General features: G+C 41.7%; 1 protein-coding gene across 5 annotated transcripts in view; it reads right to left on the bottom strand.

Moving 5' to 3' along the window:
• Positions 1-90: 90 nt before the first annotated feature.
• trim2a (tripartite motif containing 2a) overlaps positions 91-21,044 on the bottom strand; it is a 30,037-nt gene continuing 9,083 nt past the window's right edge. For 3 of the 5 annotated variants that reach the window (XM_046417996.1, XM_046418024.1, XM_046418005.1), the window contains exons 2-12: positions 10,823-11,001; positions 8,891-9,128; positions 8,095-8,246; positions 7,725-7,905; positions 4,967-5,690; positions 4,041-4,144; positions 3,657-3,824; positions 2,944-3,124; positions 2,431-2,501; positions 2,128-2,268; positions 91-1,711 (exon numbers count right to left, since the gene is read on the bottom strand). In XM_046417996.1, coding sequence (XP_046273952.1) covers positions 1,559-1,711; positions 2,128-2,268; positions 2,431-2,501; positions 2,944-3,124; positions 3,657-3,824; positions 4,041-4,144; positions 4,967-5,690; positions 7,725-7,905; positions 8,095-8,246; positions 8,891-9,128; positions 10,823-10,956 — 2,247 coding nt within the window. In that variant the 5' untranslated portion in view covers positions 10,957-11,001 and the 3' untranslated portion in view covers positions 91-1,558. Of the gene's footprint in view, positions 1,712-2,127; positions 2,269-2,430; positions 2,502-2,943; positions 3,125-3,656; positions 3,825-4,040; positions 4,145-4,966; positions 5,691-7,724; positions 7,906-8,094; positions 8,247-8,890; positions 9,129-10,822; positions 11,002-14,331; positions 14,636-21,044 lie in introns of those variants that run through there. The other 2 variants (XM_046418013.1, XM_046418033.1) reach the window with 2 other exon arrangements.

The raw sequence follows: 21,044 nt of genomic DNA on the forward strand, positions 1-21,044 counted from the left end.
AACAGCTTAATATCATCACAAAGTAGTTAATAATAAATGCAGCTTCTAACAACATACACAAAATCAAACTGAAATGCAGTGTTTTTGTTGTTTTTTTTTCCTGTGGGCACTTTAATTCCATTTGGCATTACAAATATAAACAATACAATGGAAAACAAATAATTTAAAAGGATCGTGTAGAAAATGAATGACCAAATTCAGGATAACAAGTAATGAAAACAGTGTGCTTAAAGACAGATTTTGACTAAGGCTTTCTAATAGGAGCATAGTGCATTTATTAACCTAAGTACACCTGTTGAACAACATATCGTATCTTTTTTTTTTTTGGAGGACATACAATATTGTTTTCCTAAAATACAAGTCGTTAGTATTTCTACAGATTTTTTTGAAAACACATGTTAAGGAGTGAAGGTGATCCCAGTTCTGCAGCTCTGTGCCTGGTGCTGTTAGATTGATAAACAAACCCTTTCACTGAGTTTATTCTCAGCTTTGTGGCCATTTGCTCCAATTCTGCAACAAACTGCAAGATGTTTGCACGTAAACACAGCATATTGTAAGACGAAAAATGTCAAGAGGCTTCATACACAACACACCCAAACTCACACACGTGCACACACACACACACACACACAGCTGATTATACTGCAGGTCAATACATCATGTGGCTTCTGTTCGTTACCTTCACACGCACACTTGTCTTGCACACACAAACACAGGGCGTGTTTTTGTAAAACCAATTAAGCGGAAGCTATCAACATGCTATCAAAGTGAAGACACAAGACACTGACTTGTCATTTTCACATAGAGGCAGAAGTATTGTTGAAGCAGTGCTTAGATTTAAAGTTTCTTTTCGGTGATGTAGTTAAGTATCAGCCTGAAATAGATTTCTATGTAGTACACAGCAGCTTTTCTGGTGTTTAATAGTAAAAACAGCATGCACAGAGATGCTTAATCATGCTCTAAAATACCCTGCTACCTATATTAGGTGGAAGATTTTTCATTTATAGTGAACAGGCAAAATGTGAGGGCTGTTCAGAGCATTTAACAGGAAGCTGCTCGTACTGGAACTATAAATAGAATCCCCATTATTTCTCAAGTGGCTAACGTACTTATTTACTTAACACAGTGTCCAACCAGTATTTATAGGAACAAGTGCAACAGAATTATTTTCCAGTTTTCCCGCCACATCACAAAAAAATCAAATATCTAACATATGTACAGTACTAAAGTTTTATTTTCCAAATCAGCTCAGTCAAGATGGAATGTGAACGAGGTTGTGGGCGCCTAATCAAAGAACCAATCAGCAGCAGCGGTCTGTGAATCATCACAGATCCTCACACTCGAGCTATAAATAACCCACTGCGTTGTCTTCAGTGTCAGAGGTGATGCCGCAGGTGGAGACCAGTTGAACAGATGGCACGACGACAGCATGCAAAGGTGAACGGGTGCGCAGATGAGTGCAAGTCTGCCGGTCGCTCTGTACTCATCAGTATATGAGAGTGTTAACACACACACACACTGCACAGTTTCAGTTCGTGTGCCGAGGGAGAAAGAGCCGCTACTGCAGGTAGCGGTAGATTTTGAAGCAGTGGTTGCCAGAGTCTGCAACCACGACGTGTCCGTCGGAGGTGAGGGCGAGTCCCTGCGGGCCATACAACGGGTCTGCTGATGTGTTAATGTAGGACAGGAACGAACCGCTGCCATCAAACACCTGAGAGAGCGAGAGAGAGAGAGAGACATATAAAATCTCTCTCTATCTGAAAGAGGGATAAAACCAGAAGAAGCTCTGTCTCTCATTTCATTTCATTTATTAATAGTTTAGTATAGTGTGGTAAGGCACACACATACTTGTTGGAGAACTGGATGTAATTACTTTACTAAAAGTTTCATTTGTTAATTTGTCATTGTTTGCCGAAGAAAACGTGATCAGTAGTATAAGTGGGAAGATTGTTTTGGAACAAGGAAGTTTAATTTCACTTTCTACTGGAGAAGACAAAAGTTTTATAAATGAGAGATGATTAGAATGATTTCATAAATAAGGACGATTCACACTGACCGACGTTTGAAAATAAGAGTTTTTAAAATGTGCAAACTCCAAAAAGTCTGCATCAGACTTGTTGTTCTGACCTGTATCCTGCTGTTTCCCCAGTCTGCCACGATGATGTTTCCATTCACATCCACTGCCACCCCCGTGGGGGCGTTGAACTGGCCGTTGCCTTCACCGTTAGAGCCGAACTTCAGCAAGAATTCTCCTTCTGTGTTGAACACCTTTTGGAGAAACATTTTGGTTTTCAAGAGGTTAACAGCATGAAGACGATAATCTGAAGTTACTACAAAGAAAAGCTGCGAGCCATTGTGTAAACAGTAAACAAAGTAAAAACAGACTTTGCCTAGACTTTGTACACCTGTAACACACACTGTTACACTTACCTTGACTGAGTGGTTGTGGAAATCTGTCACAATGATCTCATTGTTGTTGTTGACAGCAGCAAAGTGAGGGCCTGAACAAATAAAAAACAAGACAATGAGGTCTCAGATAAGAGCTGCTTGTCAGAATCAGACAGAAGCAGAAACGACATTGAGGTGTTTTTTATTTTTTTTTACGGGACATGCAAGTTAATGAGCAGACAAATGCATTCAATGGCAAATGAAAAGAGGTGGAAAAATGGAGAATGTGTTAAAATATTAATGCCATAATCAGTGCTGCCACATGCTGTTTTAGGACAGTTGAGTTAATATGTAATGACCATTTAATCCATGAAACGTATGTTTCAAACCAATGTGACAAAATTCAACTGGGTTTGTCTTATTTATTATTTTGAAAACCGTCCAGATTGAAAAGATAACAGCATCTTTATGGGTCCTGTTTTGGCACGCGTCTTCGTTCCACATGCAGGTGTGAGCCGGCTGGATAGAGACTGTAGGGGGCAGTGCACATATTACCATTGAGTGTACCTGCAAACTGTCTGTCACCGTTGCCTCGGTTACCAAACTTGGTGACCAGCTTGCCGTTGAGCTGAAAGATGAAGACGCAGCAGGACTTGTTATCGACGACGATGATGTGGCCGTTTCTGTCCACCGACACGCCTTTGGGGCCCATCAGCTTCCCTGAGCCAATCTTGTTCTGGAGAAGAACAAGAGTAAAACTGGACTTAAAGTAAACTAAAAAAACATCCCATAATACACACACACACACACACACACACACACTACAGACATTAAAAGTGTGGTAAATAGTTTTGTGACAGTGTTTGACGGAAGGCCTACAACTAACAGGGACGTACACTCTGCAAAGGCTAAAACAATTAATTTTCACGCTAAAATGTGAGATTTCTTTCATAATTCAGCATCAACGCTTGAACACTGACACAGACTGAAAAGGGAAGTAAAAATCTGCACCGCAAGGGCATCTCTTAATTCCCGTGAAATGTGAAAATGGGATGTGAAAATTGCAAATGACTTAAGATGGGGCACACAGCTTAACAGGTCCACCTGTTCTGCAGCTTGCATCACTAAACACAGTCACAGCTGAATGAGTCCACTTCTAAAGGTACAATTTAATACAACTGTTTATGGAAGCGACCCACATGATAATAATGTACCTTGTTCTTATTGTGCTCAGCGCATTTTGTCCGCATTTGTAAAGCCTGACTTACCTTAAACTTGCCTTCACTTGAAAAGATGCTGACCCATTTGTTGTCATAGTCGGCAATGATGATATCACCGTTGGGGTGGACGGCCACGCCCGTCGGCCGTTGCAGCTGCCCCGGGGTCCTGCCGCGGACACCAAAGCGGCTTTTGAACTGACCGTCGTTTGAGAAAATCTGTAGCGTGAAACACAGTGGTTCAGTAGTTTAAATGTGCAAATCAGTCAACGTCCACACACTGCAAAGTCTGAAGGGGGCAGCAAAGCACGGAGGGTGCAATGTTCAGTAAAGTAACCGAACAGCGGTAATTTACGGTGCTCCACCAATGACTTCTTAATACACCCCACAGCACCTGCTATTTCTATTGAGAGGCTGAGAGGAAGTCATTTTTACCTGGACACACTGGTTGTTGCTGTCTGCTATCAGCACCTTGCCCAAAGAGGAGGCAGCCACTCCCTGCAGATTCGTGAACTCCCCTTTGTTTCTTCCTTTTGTGCCTGCAAAATGAATGAAATACGGTCTTATACACATTAGTAGAGTGATGGCATTAACTCGTTCTAGTTTGGAAGTCACGTTTAAAAAGCTCCTTTTTTCCACACGCTTTGGACCCTGCGGCTTAAATAATGATACGGCTAATTTATGGATTTTGCCTCAAGACGAAAGTGACATTGAGAGCGGCAACGAAAGAGAGACTGACAACGTGGACACCTGCGGCTTATAGACAATTGCAGCCTATATATGTACAAGTTTTTTTTTTCTTTTTAAATTTAGTGGGTGCGGCTTATATTCAGGTGTGCTCAATAGTTGGGAAATTACGGTAGATGTTTTGAGCACACTGGACATTTACCACATGTGACAAGATGTATGGCAACAGGCTGGGTATTGTTGAAAACAGATCTGGACCGTACCGGACACCCAGTATTACCAAAATGAGACCACTGAGAAAAGGCTTTTCTATATAACCTCTTTTTTCACTTCAAAAATCTCCTCAATATAAAAAAAATCATTTTTTTCCCTCTTAGTGGTCTGATATCATCTGCCGTCTTTTATATATATATATATTTTTTTTCATGCACTATATGTGTCTTTACTGTAGGGTGAACTGTCCCTTTAAGAAAAAAAGCCACACTGTTAAATGTCATCTAAAAAATAAGCAACTGCTCAAGAACTCTGGTTAGAAAAGGATTAGAACTGACAAAAGTTTGTTCTAAATCAGAAACCGTCTCATCAAAGAATAATTAAACAAGTTTATTAACCCAACTCAAACACAGAGGCTGGATAACCGGCCATCCTGTGTGACAAAATGTCTGCTTTCTTACCGATTCTGAAGATGAGGTCGTCCTCGATGGGGTTCTCTTTCCTCCTCCCTGTGCTGTACATACTGGCCGGCCTCTTGATGGCCTTCTGCTTGACGTGACTGCTGCCCGGTGACTTCAGCCGCTTCTTCATGCCATCTGAAGTTGGCGACACATCTATGGCCTTGGTGACCTTTATCTTAAAGGGGCTTCCTTTGATATGTTGGTCATATAGACGCAGCGATAAATTAAAAGTCCCCTCTTTAGGAGCTGTGAACAGGTACTCGTATGTGCCATTCTTGTTGTCCAGTATCTCTCCTTCACCTTTGCTTCCATCAGCAAAGGAGATTTCAGCAGTGATAACTGCGTTACCCATCTTGCACAGCTCTTTGTCTTTGTCCTTAGTGGTTATAGTGATGGAGGTGGGCACACCCACCACACAATGCCGCAGCCCCTCACCAGTTGCCACAGTCTCAGAGGCCACGGCGTTCGTCGTAACGATAGTGCCCAGGTTGTGAATGGACTTCTTTAGTCCATCTGTCTCCACGAGGAAGTCCAGCTGGTCATTCTCTCCGGGCTGCAGGGGAAGCTCCTGGCTGGCAAGCTCCATGAGACGTTCACTCATCTGTTTCTTGACCAGCAGCACCTCGGCCTCGGTGCCGTGGCTCAGCGCCTGCTCTGTGAAGTTACAACTGCTGTTGATGCCCTCCTGACCCTGCAGAAGGGTGTCCAACTGGGCTTGGAGCACCTGCACGCAGATACATACATACGTTAAACTCACTAAAGGACAGTGTCTTCAAGCTGTGAGCAGGTCAACCAAAGAACGGTTTTAATCTCTTGCGGGTTCCAAACCCTAAGTTGGGGAACCAGAGACACTATTATAGCCCACACAAAACACAACCAGCTCCACCGTTGAGTAGCAGGGCAAGTAAAAGATCTAACAGTGTAAAAATAAACCATCATCCATGACTTGTGACCATTAGTTCATGAACAAGAATTCTTATAGGTTTGCTGCAGTGACTGTCTGGGAAAACACTGTCTGTTAATGTTGACATGTCAAGATCCAACAGTGGTACCCAGCAGTACTTTATAACCTCAATAAATGGCTGACACTTGCTTAGACATGTTTGTCAAGTCACTTTCATCTACATAATTCATTCCAACCTGATTTATCAGCTGGCACTTGTGTTTCTCCAAGGGCTAATCCTGAGATGGGAAACTCTGAGTTTTCAAGTTCCAGAATAGCTGATTAGAATTAGTTCACTCAACTCTGTGCATGTTCACTACACATCAAGCATGTGCGTTGTTAATGAAAAGCACATCATCAATCTAGCTCCAATATGACTCACTACAGGAGCAGGTAAATAAAGACACATATCTAACCAAGATTTCAATGTTTCTAAAGATGTTAAATCAATGTAAAATCCATGCATTCCAATATGAGCTGCTTCAGACTCAGCAGGAGAAACTCTTTGCATTTGTTGAAGAAACAGATTAGGTTCGCATGTTACCAAGGTCACCTGCTTTCTGAATTAAGGCTCAAGTGTTTTAAGTCCACGTATTAACTAATATTAACTAACGTATGAGCTTCTTCTGCATTACAGTCCATGACTTTCAACAACCAGAGACAAAAAGTCTTTAAAAATGTGCATGTGCCACCCTGCTGCTTGCAAATGTGACATAAACAAACACTGTTGAGTCATGCCACCGTTACACTGTTGAGAAAGGCCGGACAAATGCTCAGGTCACAGCTCCAAACATGTGACACACATTATTTTCTTGAACAACATGTAACCTTATTAATTAAACTGTGTTGTTAAACTGTTTTGTCTTGCTTTTAAACTAGCTGACTAATTCAAATTTCTGTTTAAACACCAGGAAAATTAGTCATTAGGAACATAACTTAAAGAGCTGCTGAGTTACTTGAAGACTACTGGGCCATCAATGCACCCTGGTGAAAACATCAAGACAGACTCACCCTCATCTGACCATCACACTCCTCTTCTTCTCCAACAAGAGAGGCCATTAAGCCATTAACCTCAGCCTGGAGTCAAATGTTTCATCCAAACACCTTCTACTGTCGCTTTCTCCTTATACTAATTTACACTCTGAAGCTCTAAAGGCACTGTCCATACATATTGTACGAACAGAGATCAAGCTGCAGAGTAAGATGTGCAGATGTGTTCACAGCATGAAGAGCAAAGCTGTACTGTGTCCCCTCACTGCACATGACACACCCAAATCAAGCCAACTGAGAATACAGTCCACTGGCTCCATCTAGCTACAAGCAACAACACTGAAAGTCTCATATCTGAGTTCCCCTTTGGCTCCAGTGTTTTTACTGCGCACCAGCCAGTGAATTGTAAATCATTAACAACCCATGTGATGAAGCTCCCTGAGGGGGCGGTGGCTGGCTCCTAACCGGACTGGGTGATTGGCTGTCTGGACTGGGGTGGTGCAAGAGCTCCCCTGCCCTCCTCTTTCTGCCCTGTTAATCGCCTATCAGACCAGCTGAGCCCCTGGCACACAGATCAGCAAAAAGCCAGACTGAATATCCAGTGATAGGTTAAATGCTTTCCTAAAATAGAATCTAATTTGCTCAATGTTGTGTTCATTTTAATTGTTAATAATCTCAAAAAAATTGTGCTGCAGCCTGATTAAAAACTCAAACCACACTCATTATGATTGTGACCACAGCCGGTTAGTCTAAAGCCAAAATCCAAGCATAACACTTAGACATGACTCCACATGAAGTAGAGCATTTGACTTCATGTTACTTCACCTTCTGCTTGAGGCCATAGTTGACCTCCAGCTCCATAAGTAAAACGCTCTTGCGGACATTCAGAGTCTTCTGTAGCTCGTCAAAGGTTGTATGGATGTCATCCTCAATGGAGCTCTTTCGATTGGTCAGCTGCTGCAGGATCTCTGACAGCGTCTGCAGGGCTGAGTCAATCTCTGGCAATCTGGGACCAACAGAGAGACCAGAGGAACGAGGAGAGAGTTTTCATATGGTGAGTGAACAGTCACATGACAGAAGGAGCCCATAAAGGAGGACTGTGCTTGTTTCATTCATGGCATCACGGCTGTTACTTAGGAGTAATGTTCATGAAGTCTGTGGTGATCTACATCATGCTGCTGTTTATGCTGTGTACCTCTTCTTGACAGAGTCTAGTTGGTCCTGTAACGAAGCCTTGTGTTGTTCAACTACGTCTTTAAGAGGCACAGTTGGGTGTTCTCCATGTTCGCCACTTGTACACTCCTGACACATGGCCGTCTCACAAGGCGGACAGTAAAACTCCATGACCTAAGCAACAGGACAAAGTAGAGATTGGACTTGAATATGGGTTTGAGGCTTGGTTCAAGATGTTTTAGTCACATCAATGATACTGGCTCAGATGGGTTCATGGGTTCATAGTGCTGCATAGTGCCTACGTACACTTCATGGAGCCACTAGCTTGCTGCAGACTCTAAGTGTTGTTAATTTTATAACTTATAATAATATTTTTGGTTGATAAAATCTCTTCTAGGCTCACAGTGAACCTTTAAAAGCTTCAGTCCTAAACCAGTGATCAATGAACTTGACATCTAATCTGTTCATTATCATGTCTTTATCTGATCTGCAATGATTATTAATTATTAACAAGTACATGCTGGGTTAGCGCATTTAAACTACCCTCCAGTCACAGAAGATGTATAATCACATTTATAATTATGTAATTCAAGTTCTGCTAAAAACCCTACAAACATATAGGCAAATTAAAAGGGTTAAAAAAAACAAAAAGCTGGTGCCTTTTATGTCTAAACTTCATTTTAATGTACACATTTGCACCACTAACTCACAATTTAGTAGACCTACAACTGCATCAGGTCATATGTCATATGAGAGAGGAGGTGAAATGAAAAGACAGAAACAGAAAGAGGCAGACTGGCAGCATGCGTGACTCTTACGTTGCCTCCATGGTTGGGGCAGGAGAGCAGTTGGCCTGTAGCCACGGTGGTGATGTTGTTGAGAGTAGCGGCCTCTTGGCTGCAGTTGTCGGGCGTCCGTTGCAGCACGTCCATCAGGTTGGTGATGAAGAAGTTATTCTGCAATGCCGCCACACCCTTCTCCGGCAGGATCGAGGTCTGGCGGCACACGGGGCACGAGAGTGTGAGACTGTGGGCTGGGATGTAATTCTGCAAACACCTGGAGGAGGAGGAAGAGGAGGAGGAGGATGTTGACTCTGATTGAGAGCATCCTGCAAAAAGGTGGATCAAAGAGAGTCTGGAGAAAGGCGTGGGTGGTTTATGTGTACGTCTCGCTTTGTGAAGGCATAGCATGAAGGACTCAGCTACACTGTATACAGAGGGTGATGACATACCGTAGATATGCAGTTGCTACTGTGAATACATCAAGATTTGGAAAGTCTCTTGACTAATCATATTCTGTTTCTGTAACAGAACATATATAACTGTAATACTCAGTTATTTAACCTTTCAGCTGCATGAACACTGGTGAAAATCTTGCGTTTAATGCCATCTAGTGGTTGAGACATTTGTAGTCTTTTCGTGGTTTACAGTAGCTGGGAGTTACTTTCTTAGTCAGTCAGATTGCTTTGCCACAATCCCATAAATCCTCACTGTCACTGTGAAGCTCAGAATGTTCATTAAATTCTGGTTTTAATATGCAAAAGCACATAAGTATTACCAGCAAAACATTCTTACAGAATCAAAAGTAAATGGTTATTATGGAGCCTTCAACGTCCTGAAGGATGCTATATTTCTTTTATCTTATGTGCATGAGATCATAATTTGTACACACAAGTTATTATCATGTGATAATGGACAGCAGCCACCAGCACACAGAAAGTCATGATGCAACAGTTACAAGCCGAAAATTGCTTAATTATGTGACTCAGATGATATGACTACTACACCACTGTAATACACAGAGGAATATTATCATCTTTAACAAAGATGAAAGTTATTATGTGACTTCCCGGCCACAAGCAGAATCTACAACAGTGAAACGATTTAAGATGATTTACAAATGTGCAATTAAAGTTTTGGACAAGAAGCTGATTAGACCTCACCCTTTTCATATTCTTTAGATATTAAATATGTTAAGTGACCTGGTTTATCCTCTCAGGCTTTCTGAGAGACACAGACTGAGACACAAGACACAAAGAAATGTAAGGTTATTCAGGCTAAAACTGCTGAGTAATGTGGCATTATTTCAAGTTACATACTTTTCCTTATAATAAATAAACACTAAATAAAAAATACACTTCACAAATCTATTGTATGACTGTCATATTAGACTGGGCTGTGCGTGTGCATTTGCTAAAATGGAAACTCATCAGTGAGGAGTGTGGTCACTCCTCCAGCTACACTTAGCTTCATGTTAGATTTAGACAGAAATGCATTAGAGTAAATGAGGCTTTCAACATGTGTGCAGGTCACTCAGTAATGCCGTCCTACCCTTATGGATTTACTACTACATTACATTTTAAAGATTCACTCAGGTTTCCCGATCAGAAATTATTATCAAGTATAGTCTGAGGTGCTTTCTAAACCCAGAACACAAAAAAGATGCAAAGCACTTTAAAAAATTAAACTGTACCTTCACAAGTAACGTGATCGGATAAAATACAAGTGCACAAATGCCACACAAAAAAGAGAAAACAATTACATTGTCTTAGTGACTCACCAGAACCAACCAGAGCAAACAGGCTGAGTGACAGGCACAGTCCACAGCTTCTCTTTTGTGTCTCAAACAAAGACCAGTGGTCAGAGAGGACGGTGCCAGCACACCAAAGTCAACAGCAGAGATGCGACACCATCTCACATGAAACAGTTCTCAAACTCACGGGATTAAAGCATGAAAACACTGTAACTCACCCCTCACAGAAGGTGTGCAGGCAGGGCAGTACTTTGGGGTTTTCGTAGCGGTCCAGACATATGCTGCAGATCAGGAACTGCTTGTCAATCTGGCGGACCACTGGGCTGGGAAGAGTGGAGCCTTCACTGGCCATCCTAAAACTCTGACATAGGAGTCCCCCTTCCTCTTACCTTGCACCCTGCAGAGTGAAACAGAGGGAGGAACGAGACAAGTGAGGACGTAGCAAAGTGACACCACAAGCGATCAAAACACAATGTGATGACCTGCAGAGGAGAGTGGAAATCAGTGGGTTGTAAAGATTAAAGTCGAAAGCAAAATGCCTTCTTCCCTCCATCCCCTCACTGAGAGAGGAAATGCCAAATGCACAAACAGACACACCAATCATCGCCTGCGGCTTCAGGCTATTAAGGTTAGAAACAGTGACTGTAAACATCCCCTGAATCAGCAGGTAACCGAGATGAGATCAACTGTTATATGCCTGTTTTCTTGGTTTAGTCAGTGGAATATACTGAATATACTGATGTATGTGCAATTAGTTTTTCTTTAACATATACCTTATGATCAAAAGTATTGGGGAACCCGGCCATTACAGTTACTTTAATGGTATTGCACTCTAAATGAATAAACATTTACACAGAGTTGGTCCCCCCTTTGCAGCTATAACAGCTTCCACTCTTCTGGAATTTTGGAGTGTTTCTGTGGGAATTTTTGCCCATTCATGCAGCAGAGCATTTGTGAGGTCAGACACTGATGTTGGACCCAAAGGTGTTGGATGGGGTTGAGGTCAGGACTCTGTGTGGGCCAGTCAAGTTCTTCCACATCAAACTCATCCAACCATGTCTTTATGGAGCTTTGCTTTGTGCACTGGGACACAGTCACGCTGGAATAGAAAAGGGCCTTCAATAAACTGTTGCCACAAAATTGAAAGCACAGCATTGTCCAAAATGTCTTGTTATTATCTTGTTATGTTATGCTACGCATTAAGATTTGCCTTCAGTGGAAGTAAGGGGCCAGGCACAAACCCTGAAAAACAACCCCATCCTAACTCTTTTGGGTATGAGAGGTTGCGATGAGGTCAAACTGAGGTTGCGTCTGCAACATCAAATGTTGCAGGATGTTCTTCAGCAGGTGGAGTTTGCCTGATTGTGATCTCTACTGAACATCTACTGAAATGAAGATGTTCGGTCCTCTGAGAACTTTAAAGGTACAGTTCACCCCAAAATGCAAACTACATTTTTTTCCTCTAACTTGCAGTCCTAGTTCTCCATCCTGATTGCTGTACTTTGAGTACCGAGTTTATCGGCTGTAGAGATGTCATTGTTTTTCTGAATATAATGAAAAAGACAGCACTTTGCTTGTGGTGTTCAAAGGGCCAAAAACACATTTGAAAAATTCACTTACTTATGATAATCAACATATATTGTTGTGTTCATTCAGTATCACCATGCAAGACAAAGCATGCGTCTACTCATGGGGGGGGAGGCTAGCTAATTAAGCTAACTAAGCTAAGTAACATTATATGTCAGCCGCTAAGGACGCCATTAATGTTTACTGCCCTTCTGCGCATTGATACAGTGTAGTTTGGTAGAAAGAAAACAGTGAAACTGCTTGCAACAAGGTCTGTGGATTACTTTGAGTAATCAGGTCAAAAGACCCAAAGTCATGCTTCAGCTTATTTTCAATAACTCATTTGCTTGCTCATTTATTACAGGTTTGCACATTTTTTTTCCCCTGAGGACACCAAACAGGTTCATCCAGGCTGTGACCCACAAGTGCTGTCACCTTCTCAGAGTTTTATCTGGTTTAATGTGGTACGGACTGACTGATATTCTCCTTTACTGCCTGCACTGACCTGATTAAATGGACACACATCCATTCATTCATTCATCTGCCACTAAAACAATGACAAATTTACACTAAAATACATCCCAGTTTCAAAATTCAGATTTTAAATTAGGAAAAAAGGGAGCACTGCCACTGGATCAGCGCTCACTGTTAGCCTCATTCCCCGAGCTGAGGAATCAGAATTGATATGGGCAGTGAAAAGGCCTATTTGGTGCTTTCCTAAATGTTAGACACCTAAAGAGGCAAAACTATCCTACATGACGAAAAGAGACGAATTTCTCGACCCTCAGGTAGGGAACCAGCAGATAGTCGGAGTGGAGCTTGAAGCTGTGTGTTTGTCATAAAAGGCACTTTGAGTGATAAATATTTAATTCTGCAGTGAAAGCAAGGAACTTCGTGTTCAGCACTCAGTGAGCAACGCCACACTGAACCTACCAACAAGAAATACGTTCACACTATACGCCATATTTACACTTTATTCCTTCATGATTGTGGAGAAGCGTAACTTTTTCTCCAATTTTACCTCAAACATCCTTTTACTGCAGACTCTGTTTTCACGTCTGACATTTCTGTAACGTTATCTGGCAGCTAACTTAAGACGCAGAAAGTGTGTCAGTGCTTTTACTGTCTCTCCCCATTCAAGACAGGCACAGAAACAGGCCACCCCTGCTGCTGAGAGGAAACCCTCAGGGACTGTGCTTATTTCTACGGTGCATGCTCTCTTTCTCCTCTTCTATTTTCTCCTAATCTCTCTCTCTCTCTGTTACAAGTCTCCTCCTCTCTTTCCCATCTGTGAAAGCAGATCCTGTAACTACAAATTGCTGATTTGGTAAGCTTGAAAATGGAGAGCGGTGGATAAAATTACTGTCATAATGAAGCGGCCATGCTGTCAGCGGGTTACGTGGCTGGTGTGTAATGCGTTTGCTGTCAGCGGCTAAATAGTCACGGGTTGAGCAGCTCAGTTTGGCTTTGTGAAGCTGGTCTTGAAATTAGAACAGAAACAGCAAGTGAGCTGCAGCAGCAGAAAAATAAATAAAATGACTTCAGCAAACTGTTCACAATCTGGTCTGACATTAGACCAATCCAGAAGCTCAAGCCAGCTGTAGAGGCCCATGTTCTTCATTCACAAACGTGTCCATATATAAAAAGAAAGGCATTCATTGTTTCTGTGAGATTTAAATGACAATGCAAACACTCTATGACAGCACAGACATGCACAAACACAAAAGCTCAGGTTTTCAGCTGTGTGTTAATAACTCTTCAGCTCAATGGGCCAAGATTAAACAGATAAACCGAGCATCAAAGGCGGCACAGATTAAAAAACTAAAATTCCTAAAACCTGCAGTCGACAGGACAACAGCAGCAACCCTGTGCTGACGGTACACAAGGTCGCAGCAGCCACGCAAACGCTCCACTCTTATATAATCAGATCCGCACCAGCTAAGCGGAATAATTCCTGCTAGATTGAGCCGTCAACTAATATGCAACGGAGGGTACACGTGAAAAAGGGACATATTAAACTTCATCAGAGGAATTTTACCTTTTTTTACATGCAGTGAGAGACAATAGTTAGAAATCATGCAAGAATGCGAGCTTGAAACAAGACCTGCTATTTCAAAATGCTCAGTTTTCAGCTCAAAACATTATTAAAAGGAAGACTTACAGCGCCGCATCTATGGGCAGATCAACAGGCGTCATCCACTCCTGCACACGGACCACAACACTGGCTTCATGTGAGTGAAACAGGAAGAATTTGCGCACTAAAATCCCCGTAAACCTGCCTTCAGGTCATGCCAGCTCTCACATGAAGTGATGCTTCCGAGCCGAACGGGAGACGACAGGTTGTGTGTGAGCGAGACGGCTGCTCTGTGTGTTTACGGGCGTGCACACACACGTGAGCGAAGTGTTGAGGAGGGGCGATTCAGCCAGATTGTATTTCAGTTTTTACATCATCTCTTCTCCTCCCTCTCTCCTCTGCTCTCCCTCACCACTTCCTCTCCTCCTCTCCGCACATCATTCTTGGCTCGGTCTGTCTCATCCATTCATCTCACTCCTACCCTCCTCTTTCTCTCTCTCCCTGTGTCTGAAGTAAATGCTGGCTCACTGCAGTGCAGTGAGCATGTGCGGCATCAGGAGTATGCGAGTGACTAAGGACTGTCGGATTAGGATCTAACAAGCAGGTAAAAAATAAAAAGAAAAAGGGGGACAGCAGTTATGGGTCCCCTGCACAGCCAATAGAGTTGAAGCCGGAGGCACCTTTCTGAGTGCACATATGTGTGGGTGTGTACCTGCTGCTGACTGCTGACTCACTCATGCACAGACGCAGCAAAGAAGGTAAGAGAGGGAAAAGCCAGAGGCAAAATATGAAAAACAACCGTGATTATCAAGTAAAGTACGCCTCTGCCAAAACCAGAGACGCACACGCATGTACACATGGTTCATCATGTCATTGTGGAGTATGACATAACATGAGGAGGTGAATTTTTAACAAAATAGTGTGCTGCTGTTCCTTCATCTCTTTGACATGACTCTGAGGGGAAATTTACTTCCTGTTTTTGAGAAAAGATAAAAGGATGAAGGCCACCGAGGGAACGTGATTTCAGAGTTAATGATCTCAGTCACTGCTGTCAGAGGGATAAGATAAACTCTATAAAGAATAGATATGCAGGTATGCACCACGTACTGCATGTAAGAGCAGGATGTGCCGCAGGGAGAAAGTAGAGATTTCAAAGGCCTTTCTTTGCACAAACATAACAGTTTATAGTGGGGGGGTCCAGATCTCTCATTTGCTTCTCACATTTTCAATTTGTTCAGCATCTGAAGCCACCCTGGCATTGTGCTCATTCACAGCTGTTTCCACTAGTTAGAGAAACAGTAAACCAGTCTTAGTAGATCTTGGAAGTCCAGGACGTTATTGTCCTGCATGGCTAGCAAGCTACTTAGCTACATTAATGAAACAGGGACGGAAATATGAAGATTGACAAGGCGGTACAAGTTGCTCTTTGCGCACAGACAGAAATACCAACTGTTCAGTTGACATATTTCTTTTATTGATACAAAATATTAACTGCCTCTGGTGAAACTATACCACAACTTCCATGTCAACTGAAAATGACGTCAGCAGGATGAATACGTAACAGAACAAAATAACCTCCAATACAAACATAATGACAGGCTGAATGAATAAAGTGAAACAAAAATCACTGTTCAAAAACATCATTAGGCAAAATTATTTGCTTCAAGAATGTTGTGTGCAGATCAAACATTTCAGGTAAGAACATTAAAAAAGTCTATCATCAAAAAATGGTGGCATATTAAAGTAATTTAATGTAAATTAGGAAATGGAAATGAGACTCAGCAACAAACTATCTTTATCCAGGAAGTTATATGGTGTTGGAATTTTTTTTTTTACCATATTTCTCAAGATCAATCTAATGCCTGAAGCTGGGATTTATTGCTTTGTTATCGATTTGTTGCTTGAACGATTTCTTTCATATGCTGAGAAATTGCTGATTTGCTCTTCTCCATCTGCCAGCGAATAACAAAACAACATACAGGAGTTCTTAAATTCTTTTGCGGCTTTCCTCTTTCCACCTTTCTATTTCAATAACACCAGTTGATCTTGACAGAGCTTTTTCACGAATTTCATTATGCCTGGCAGCACTGAAGCGTTTCCAGTGATCTCATCTGAACCTCTGCCAAAGTCAGTGAGCTCAGGACTGGGACACAGAACAAGAGAAACTAACACAGCCCTGAGATGAAAACACCATGAGATTAACATGGAGATGAATGACACAGTCGATCAGTTTCAAAAGCGGCAACTTGCATTCAGTGTTTTAAACGATGAGGCTGAAAGTATAGAGAAACTGATTAACATGTTGTTGGTATTTTCTTTCTGATGGGATTTATCATCAGTCATATAAACATATAATATTCCAGGCCTTTGGGGGAAAAAAAAACTTCTCTTGCTCTTACATGCAGTACGTGGAGCACACCTGCGCATATTCTTTATAGAGTTTATGTTATCCCACTGACAGCAGTGAGTGATATTATTGCCTCTGAAATCACATTTCCTCAGTGGCCTTCATCCTTTTATCTTTTCTCAAAAACAGGAAGTAAGTTTCCCCTCAGGGTCATGTCAAAGAGATGAAGGAACAGCAGCACACTATTCTGTTAAAAATTCACCTCCTTGTCTTATGCCATACTCCACAGTGACATGATGAACCATGTGTACATGCATGTAGATGAGCGTCTCTGGTTTTGGCAGAGCTTGGCAGAACAAAATATTGCTCCACAGCCCCACCTAGTGGTCAAACCTCCACAGGAAACCTTTAATAAGGGGGCCTTCAATTTGAATATGCAAACTTACATCCTTGTCCTTACAACCACCAGCTCCTATGACTAACAACAAACTTCCACATCTCTTTGTTTCTGATTTGTTAAAGGCACAGTCTGCAGTCTGGATGTAAACTACAGTATCAACCCTCCCAACAGAAATCAGAACACCAGACTGGAGCCTGTTATGACTTCCAAAGAGCGAAAAGATCATAAGTTAAGATATTTAATAAACAAAGTGTTGTCTGTTAAACTCTTAAGACTAAGAGCCTTCAGTTATGATAACACCTCAGTAAGGCTGCGCATTCATGCTTTGATGCTAACATCAACATGCTAACATGCTAACATGTACAACATTCCACGTATAATATTTACCACATTTATCAACTTATTTTGCCGTTCAGGGCCATGTTGTACCGGCCCATGGACCATCTCAATCCAATCAATGTCCTCAAAGAAAAATAAAACAATCCCCAAAATGAAAAGTAGCATTAAATTAAAGATTCACAAGGCAAATCACTACAATGAGTATGTGTTGCTATTTTTTTTTATTCCAGCAGAGGGTGCTGTCTCAAAAAATCCATCCAATACCTGTGTAAACATGTCACTCAGAACCGCAAATCTGAACCTCCGGATGGAACTAGTGAAAAAGCGAAGGGATAACCAAAGTCATAAGGATTCATCCACTGATGACCATGAAACAAAATTCTAAATTTAAATGCAATCCATTAAGTAACTGTTGATATATTTCAGTCAGGATCAGCCAACCAACAGACGGACACTGCTGCTCCTGGAGCCTCAAAATTAAAGGTTGGCGCTTTTAGTCCCTTTCAAAGAAGCCAGTTGGGCCATTACATCAATAGAAGGCCTGTAAAGCAACAAAAGCAGAGACACTACTGGCTCCAGGGCACAAACACATCAACACACACATTCACACACTGAGGAGTAAACACGTTACTTAACCAGTTTTTTTGCTTCGCTGTTCACACCCACATCATCATGCCTGATGCACGAAGACACTTCAAAGACTACCGTAAACCCAAAAACAGCATTTCCAACTTTAACCAAAATAGAAACACAACATCTGCTGCTCTCTCTACCCAAAATGCAACTCTAACCAAAGTTAAACTCTAACTGCTGTTTGCAGAGAATCAAACGTGGGATTATTGTAAATTTTAATTTAAATTTTAATATGAAGAGGAAACAATTTTCAAGTATATTGTAGGTTTTGATTTACATGGTGGCTACAGTGACTAGTATGTTACTCTGGGTCTCCCTCTGGTGTCCATCCCACAGCTCTTTCCAGAGCACTGACCTCAGCTGTTTTCATCACCCAAGCACTCAAAATGCCATGTCACCCTGCACAATAATGACTCTGCCCAGCCAGAACAACCGCTTTGAAAATACAAACAACCAGGGTGAAGATAAATGGGCGGATGTGCAGGCATTTCTGTTTGGCAGCACTGATGGAGACCAGATGGTTTGTTTCACTTCACCTGCACATTATTGAACATTTTCTAATGTTTGAGGATGTGAAGAGTGATTAGTTTGTCGAGTCAGAAGTCCAGGACTCACATGCAGGTTCACCGTATTGAGGGGTCATGTTGGTGTCAGCTGACAGTAGACTCACAGGAAAGTTTATCGCTGCTCTTTTCATGCAAAGCCACCTTAATTTACACCAGCAATTTAAAAACAACAACAACAAAAAGATGCTATGCTATAACCACCAACCACACATTGCCATTCAAAATAATCATTAGCAAATGTAATCATAATCACAGCTAATCTTATTGATTTGGTCCTCCTCAATATAGGCTCCTTGGTTACAGCTTTGACTTTTATAAATAATTTCACCATCACCAAAATTAATAAAACAAAGGGGGACTCTTTCACTTATTGAATTGTTTGCTGTGGTCACAATAGGGTGGTGACAAGCTTTTCAGGCTGAGGACAAGCATCTGTTATGTCCACATATATCTATCTGTTTGCAACTTCCTGTCTCCCAGTTGTCATTACTGTAATGCTCCACATTTGGCACAAAGACCAATCCAAATCCAAATCAGCTGAAAACATCCTAAGGGTAAACCTGAACATGTGTACCAAATGTCACTGTCCCACCATCCAACAGTAATGCAGATATTTCACTCAAAATCACTGAAGTTTTCCAGTCTGTTGTATCATATTGTCAAATGAGGTCTGTTTTAATGAGGATCTGTAGACATGTAGTCAGGGGTTCACCAAAATCAGCAGGATTCATCCTCTGGGAACCATGAAAGCTTGGACAAACCTTCATCTCAGTCCATCCAGTAGTTGTTGATATATTTCGGTCTGGAACAACATTCTGAAGTTGCCAGTCCAAAGGCCGCACTGCCGGTATGGTTAAAAATTTGTGGTTTTAGGGGAAGCTGTCTGTCATTTCCCCCACTTTAAGCCATTATGCTATGCTTGGCTAATTCCACCTTTGCTCCAGCTCCATATTTAGAGCAATCAATCATCAAACTGGCTGATTGTCTCATCACATTTTACATGCCTCAGAGAAAAAGGCCACACTTTGAACAAAGAAAGAAACTCCATGTCATTGCATTTCTCTGCCTTATGTCTGCTAACCATCCATTCTGGAAACACAAGATAAGACTAAGATTGCTCATTAAATGGAAAATGACCATAATGAGGAGGGGACAACATGAACTGAATACTACACTCATTGAGTTGACTCTGAAGATTGTAAAACACTCTGCTATATCATCATTAGTGATGCTTTTGTGTGACAAGACAGTTTGAAGCATTTATTGTATTTCAAATCCTCTCAGCGCCTAAAGCCAGATGGTCTGACTGTAAGACTTATGTCCATGGTGACCCTGATGCTGTCATTATTTAGCAGGAAGTTGCCACAAAATAATTAAAACCACACCGTTATGCAGAATAGCTGTAGCATATAAAGTGCATTCCAGCTTTCGGCTTCGGCGGAATCAGGGGCTTCACATGGCTTCACTGCTGGAGAGGGTGACACAAGTCCCACCCCTGAATTATAAGCACTCTCTCGTGCTAATCTAAAGCATCCACTGGGGACAGCATGATGAGATTATAGCGGTAGCGCACGCCTTCAGTCTGAACATACCCTCGCTCAGTCAACTCCACATCCTGTCTTTTTGACCAGCAGCATACAGATGAAAGTGGTCAGAGGTGCTTTGAACCTCAAAGGTTATATATGAGTTTGTAGCCATTTCTTGAGCACTGTTTTGGAGTTGGTGTTTTTTTTCTTAAGGCAGCTTTGAGATATTTTGGGGATTAATAAAATATGAACCTTTTCATTTCTCTGTCTTGAAGGTTTGCCGGCTCAAATTCACACGTCTCAGAGAAAAGGGCTGTACTCTGAGTGAATAAAGAAACCCCATACTGGTGCGTCACTGGGTTATATATCTGTCCACATGAGCATTCTGGTTTCACAAGATAAGACAATGCCCTGTGTGTGTGTGTGCGTTAGTACATGTATGCTATCTACCGACCGCAAACTAAGGCCTGCAAATGTGCCTGTGTAGGACCACTGGAAACTGTCAATGCTGCACATCTGTCAACCAGAATTAGAAAGAAGCTAAAACGCTGTGGCTAAATAATTCAGACAAGATACAACCAGTAGAAAATGGTGGTAGTCTTCCTCTTTAACATGGCCATGCTAGCAGAGAAAACCCAACAATGTGTATACAACCCTTTTTGTTCAGCTTGTTCAAATTATGACAAATTTGTTCCATGGGAAAATGTGTTTTGCAGTCTGTTGTATCATATTGTCATACAAGGTCTGTTTTAATGAGGATCAGCAAACATGTATCAAACTTCTCATCTAACTCTCCACCAGAAAACAAATCACACACTTTGTGCATTGCCTGTCGCATTCATAGCTAATGGCTTGGCAGAGACTTAAATAAGCTGAATGAAGTCATGTACTGAGCCTGTTGTCAGAGTTCTGTTTTCCTTTTTTCCTTTTTTTTCCCTTTTGCGGTAGCCATTAAAGTAAACCAAGCTGCAGTTAAAAAAGCTTTTGTG

The sequence above is a fragment of the Scatophagus argus genome, chromosome 2 (assembly GCF_020382885.2).
Source record: "Scatophagus argus isolate fScaArg1 chromosome 2, fScaArg1.pri, whole genome shotgun sequence".
Taxonomy (NCBI): Eukaryota; Metazoa; Chordata; class Actinopteri; family Scatophagidae; genus Scatophagus; species Scatophagus argus.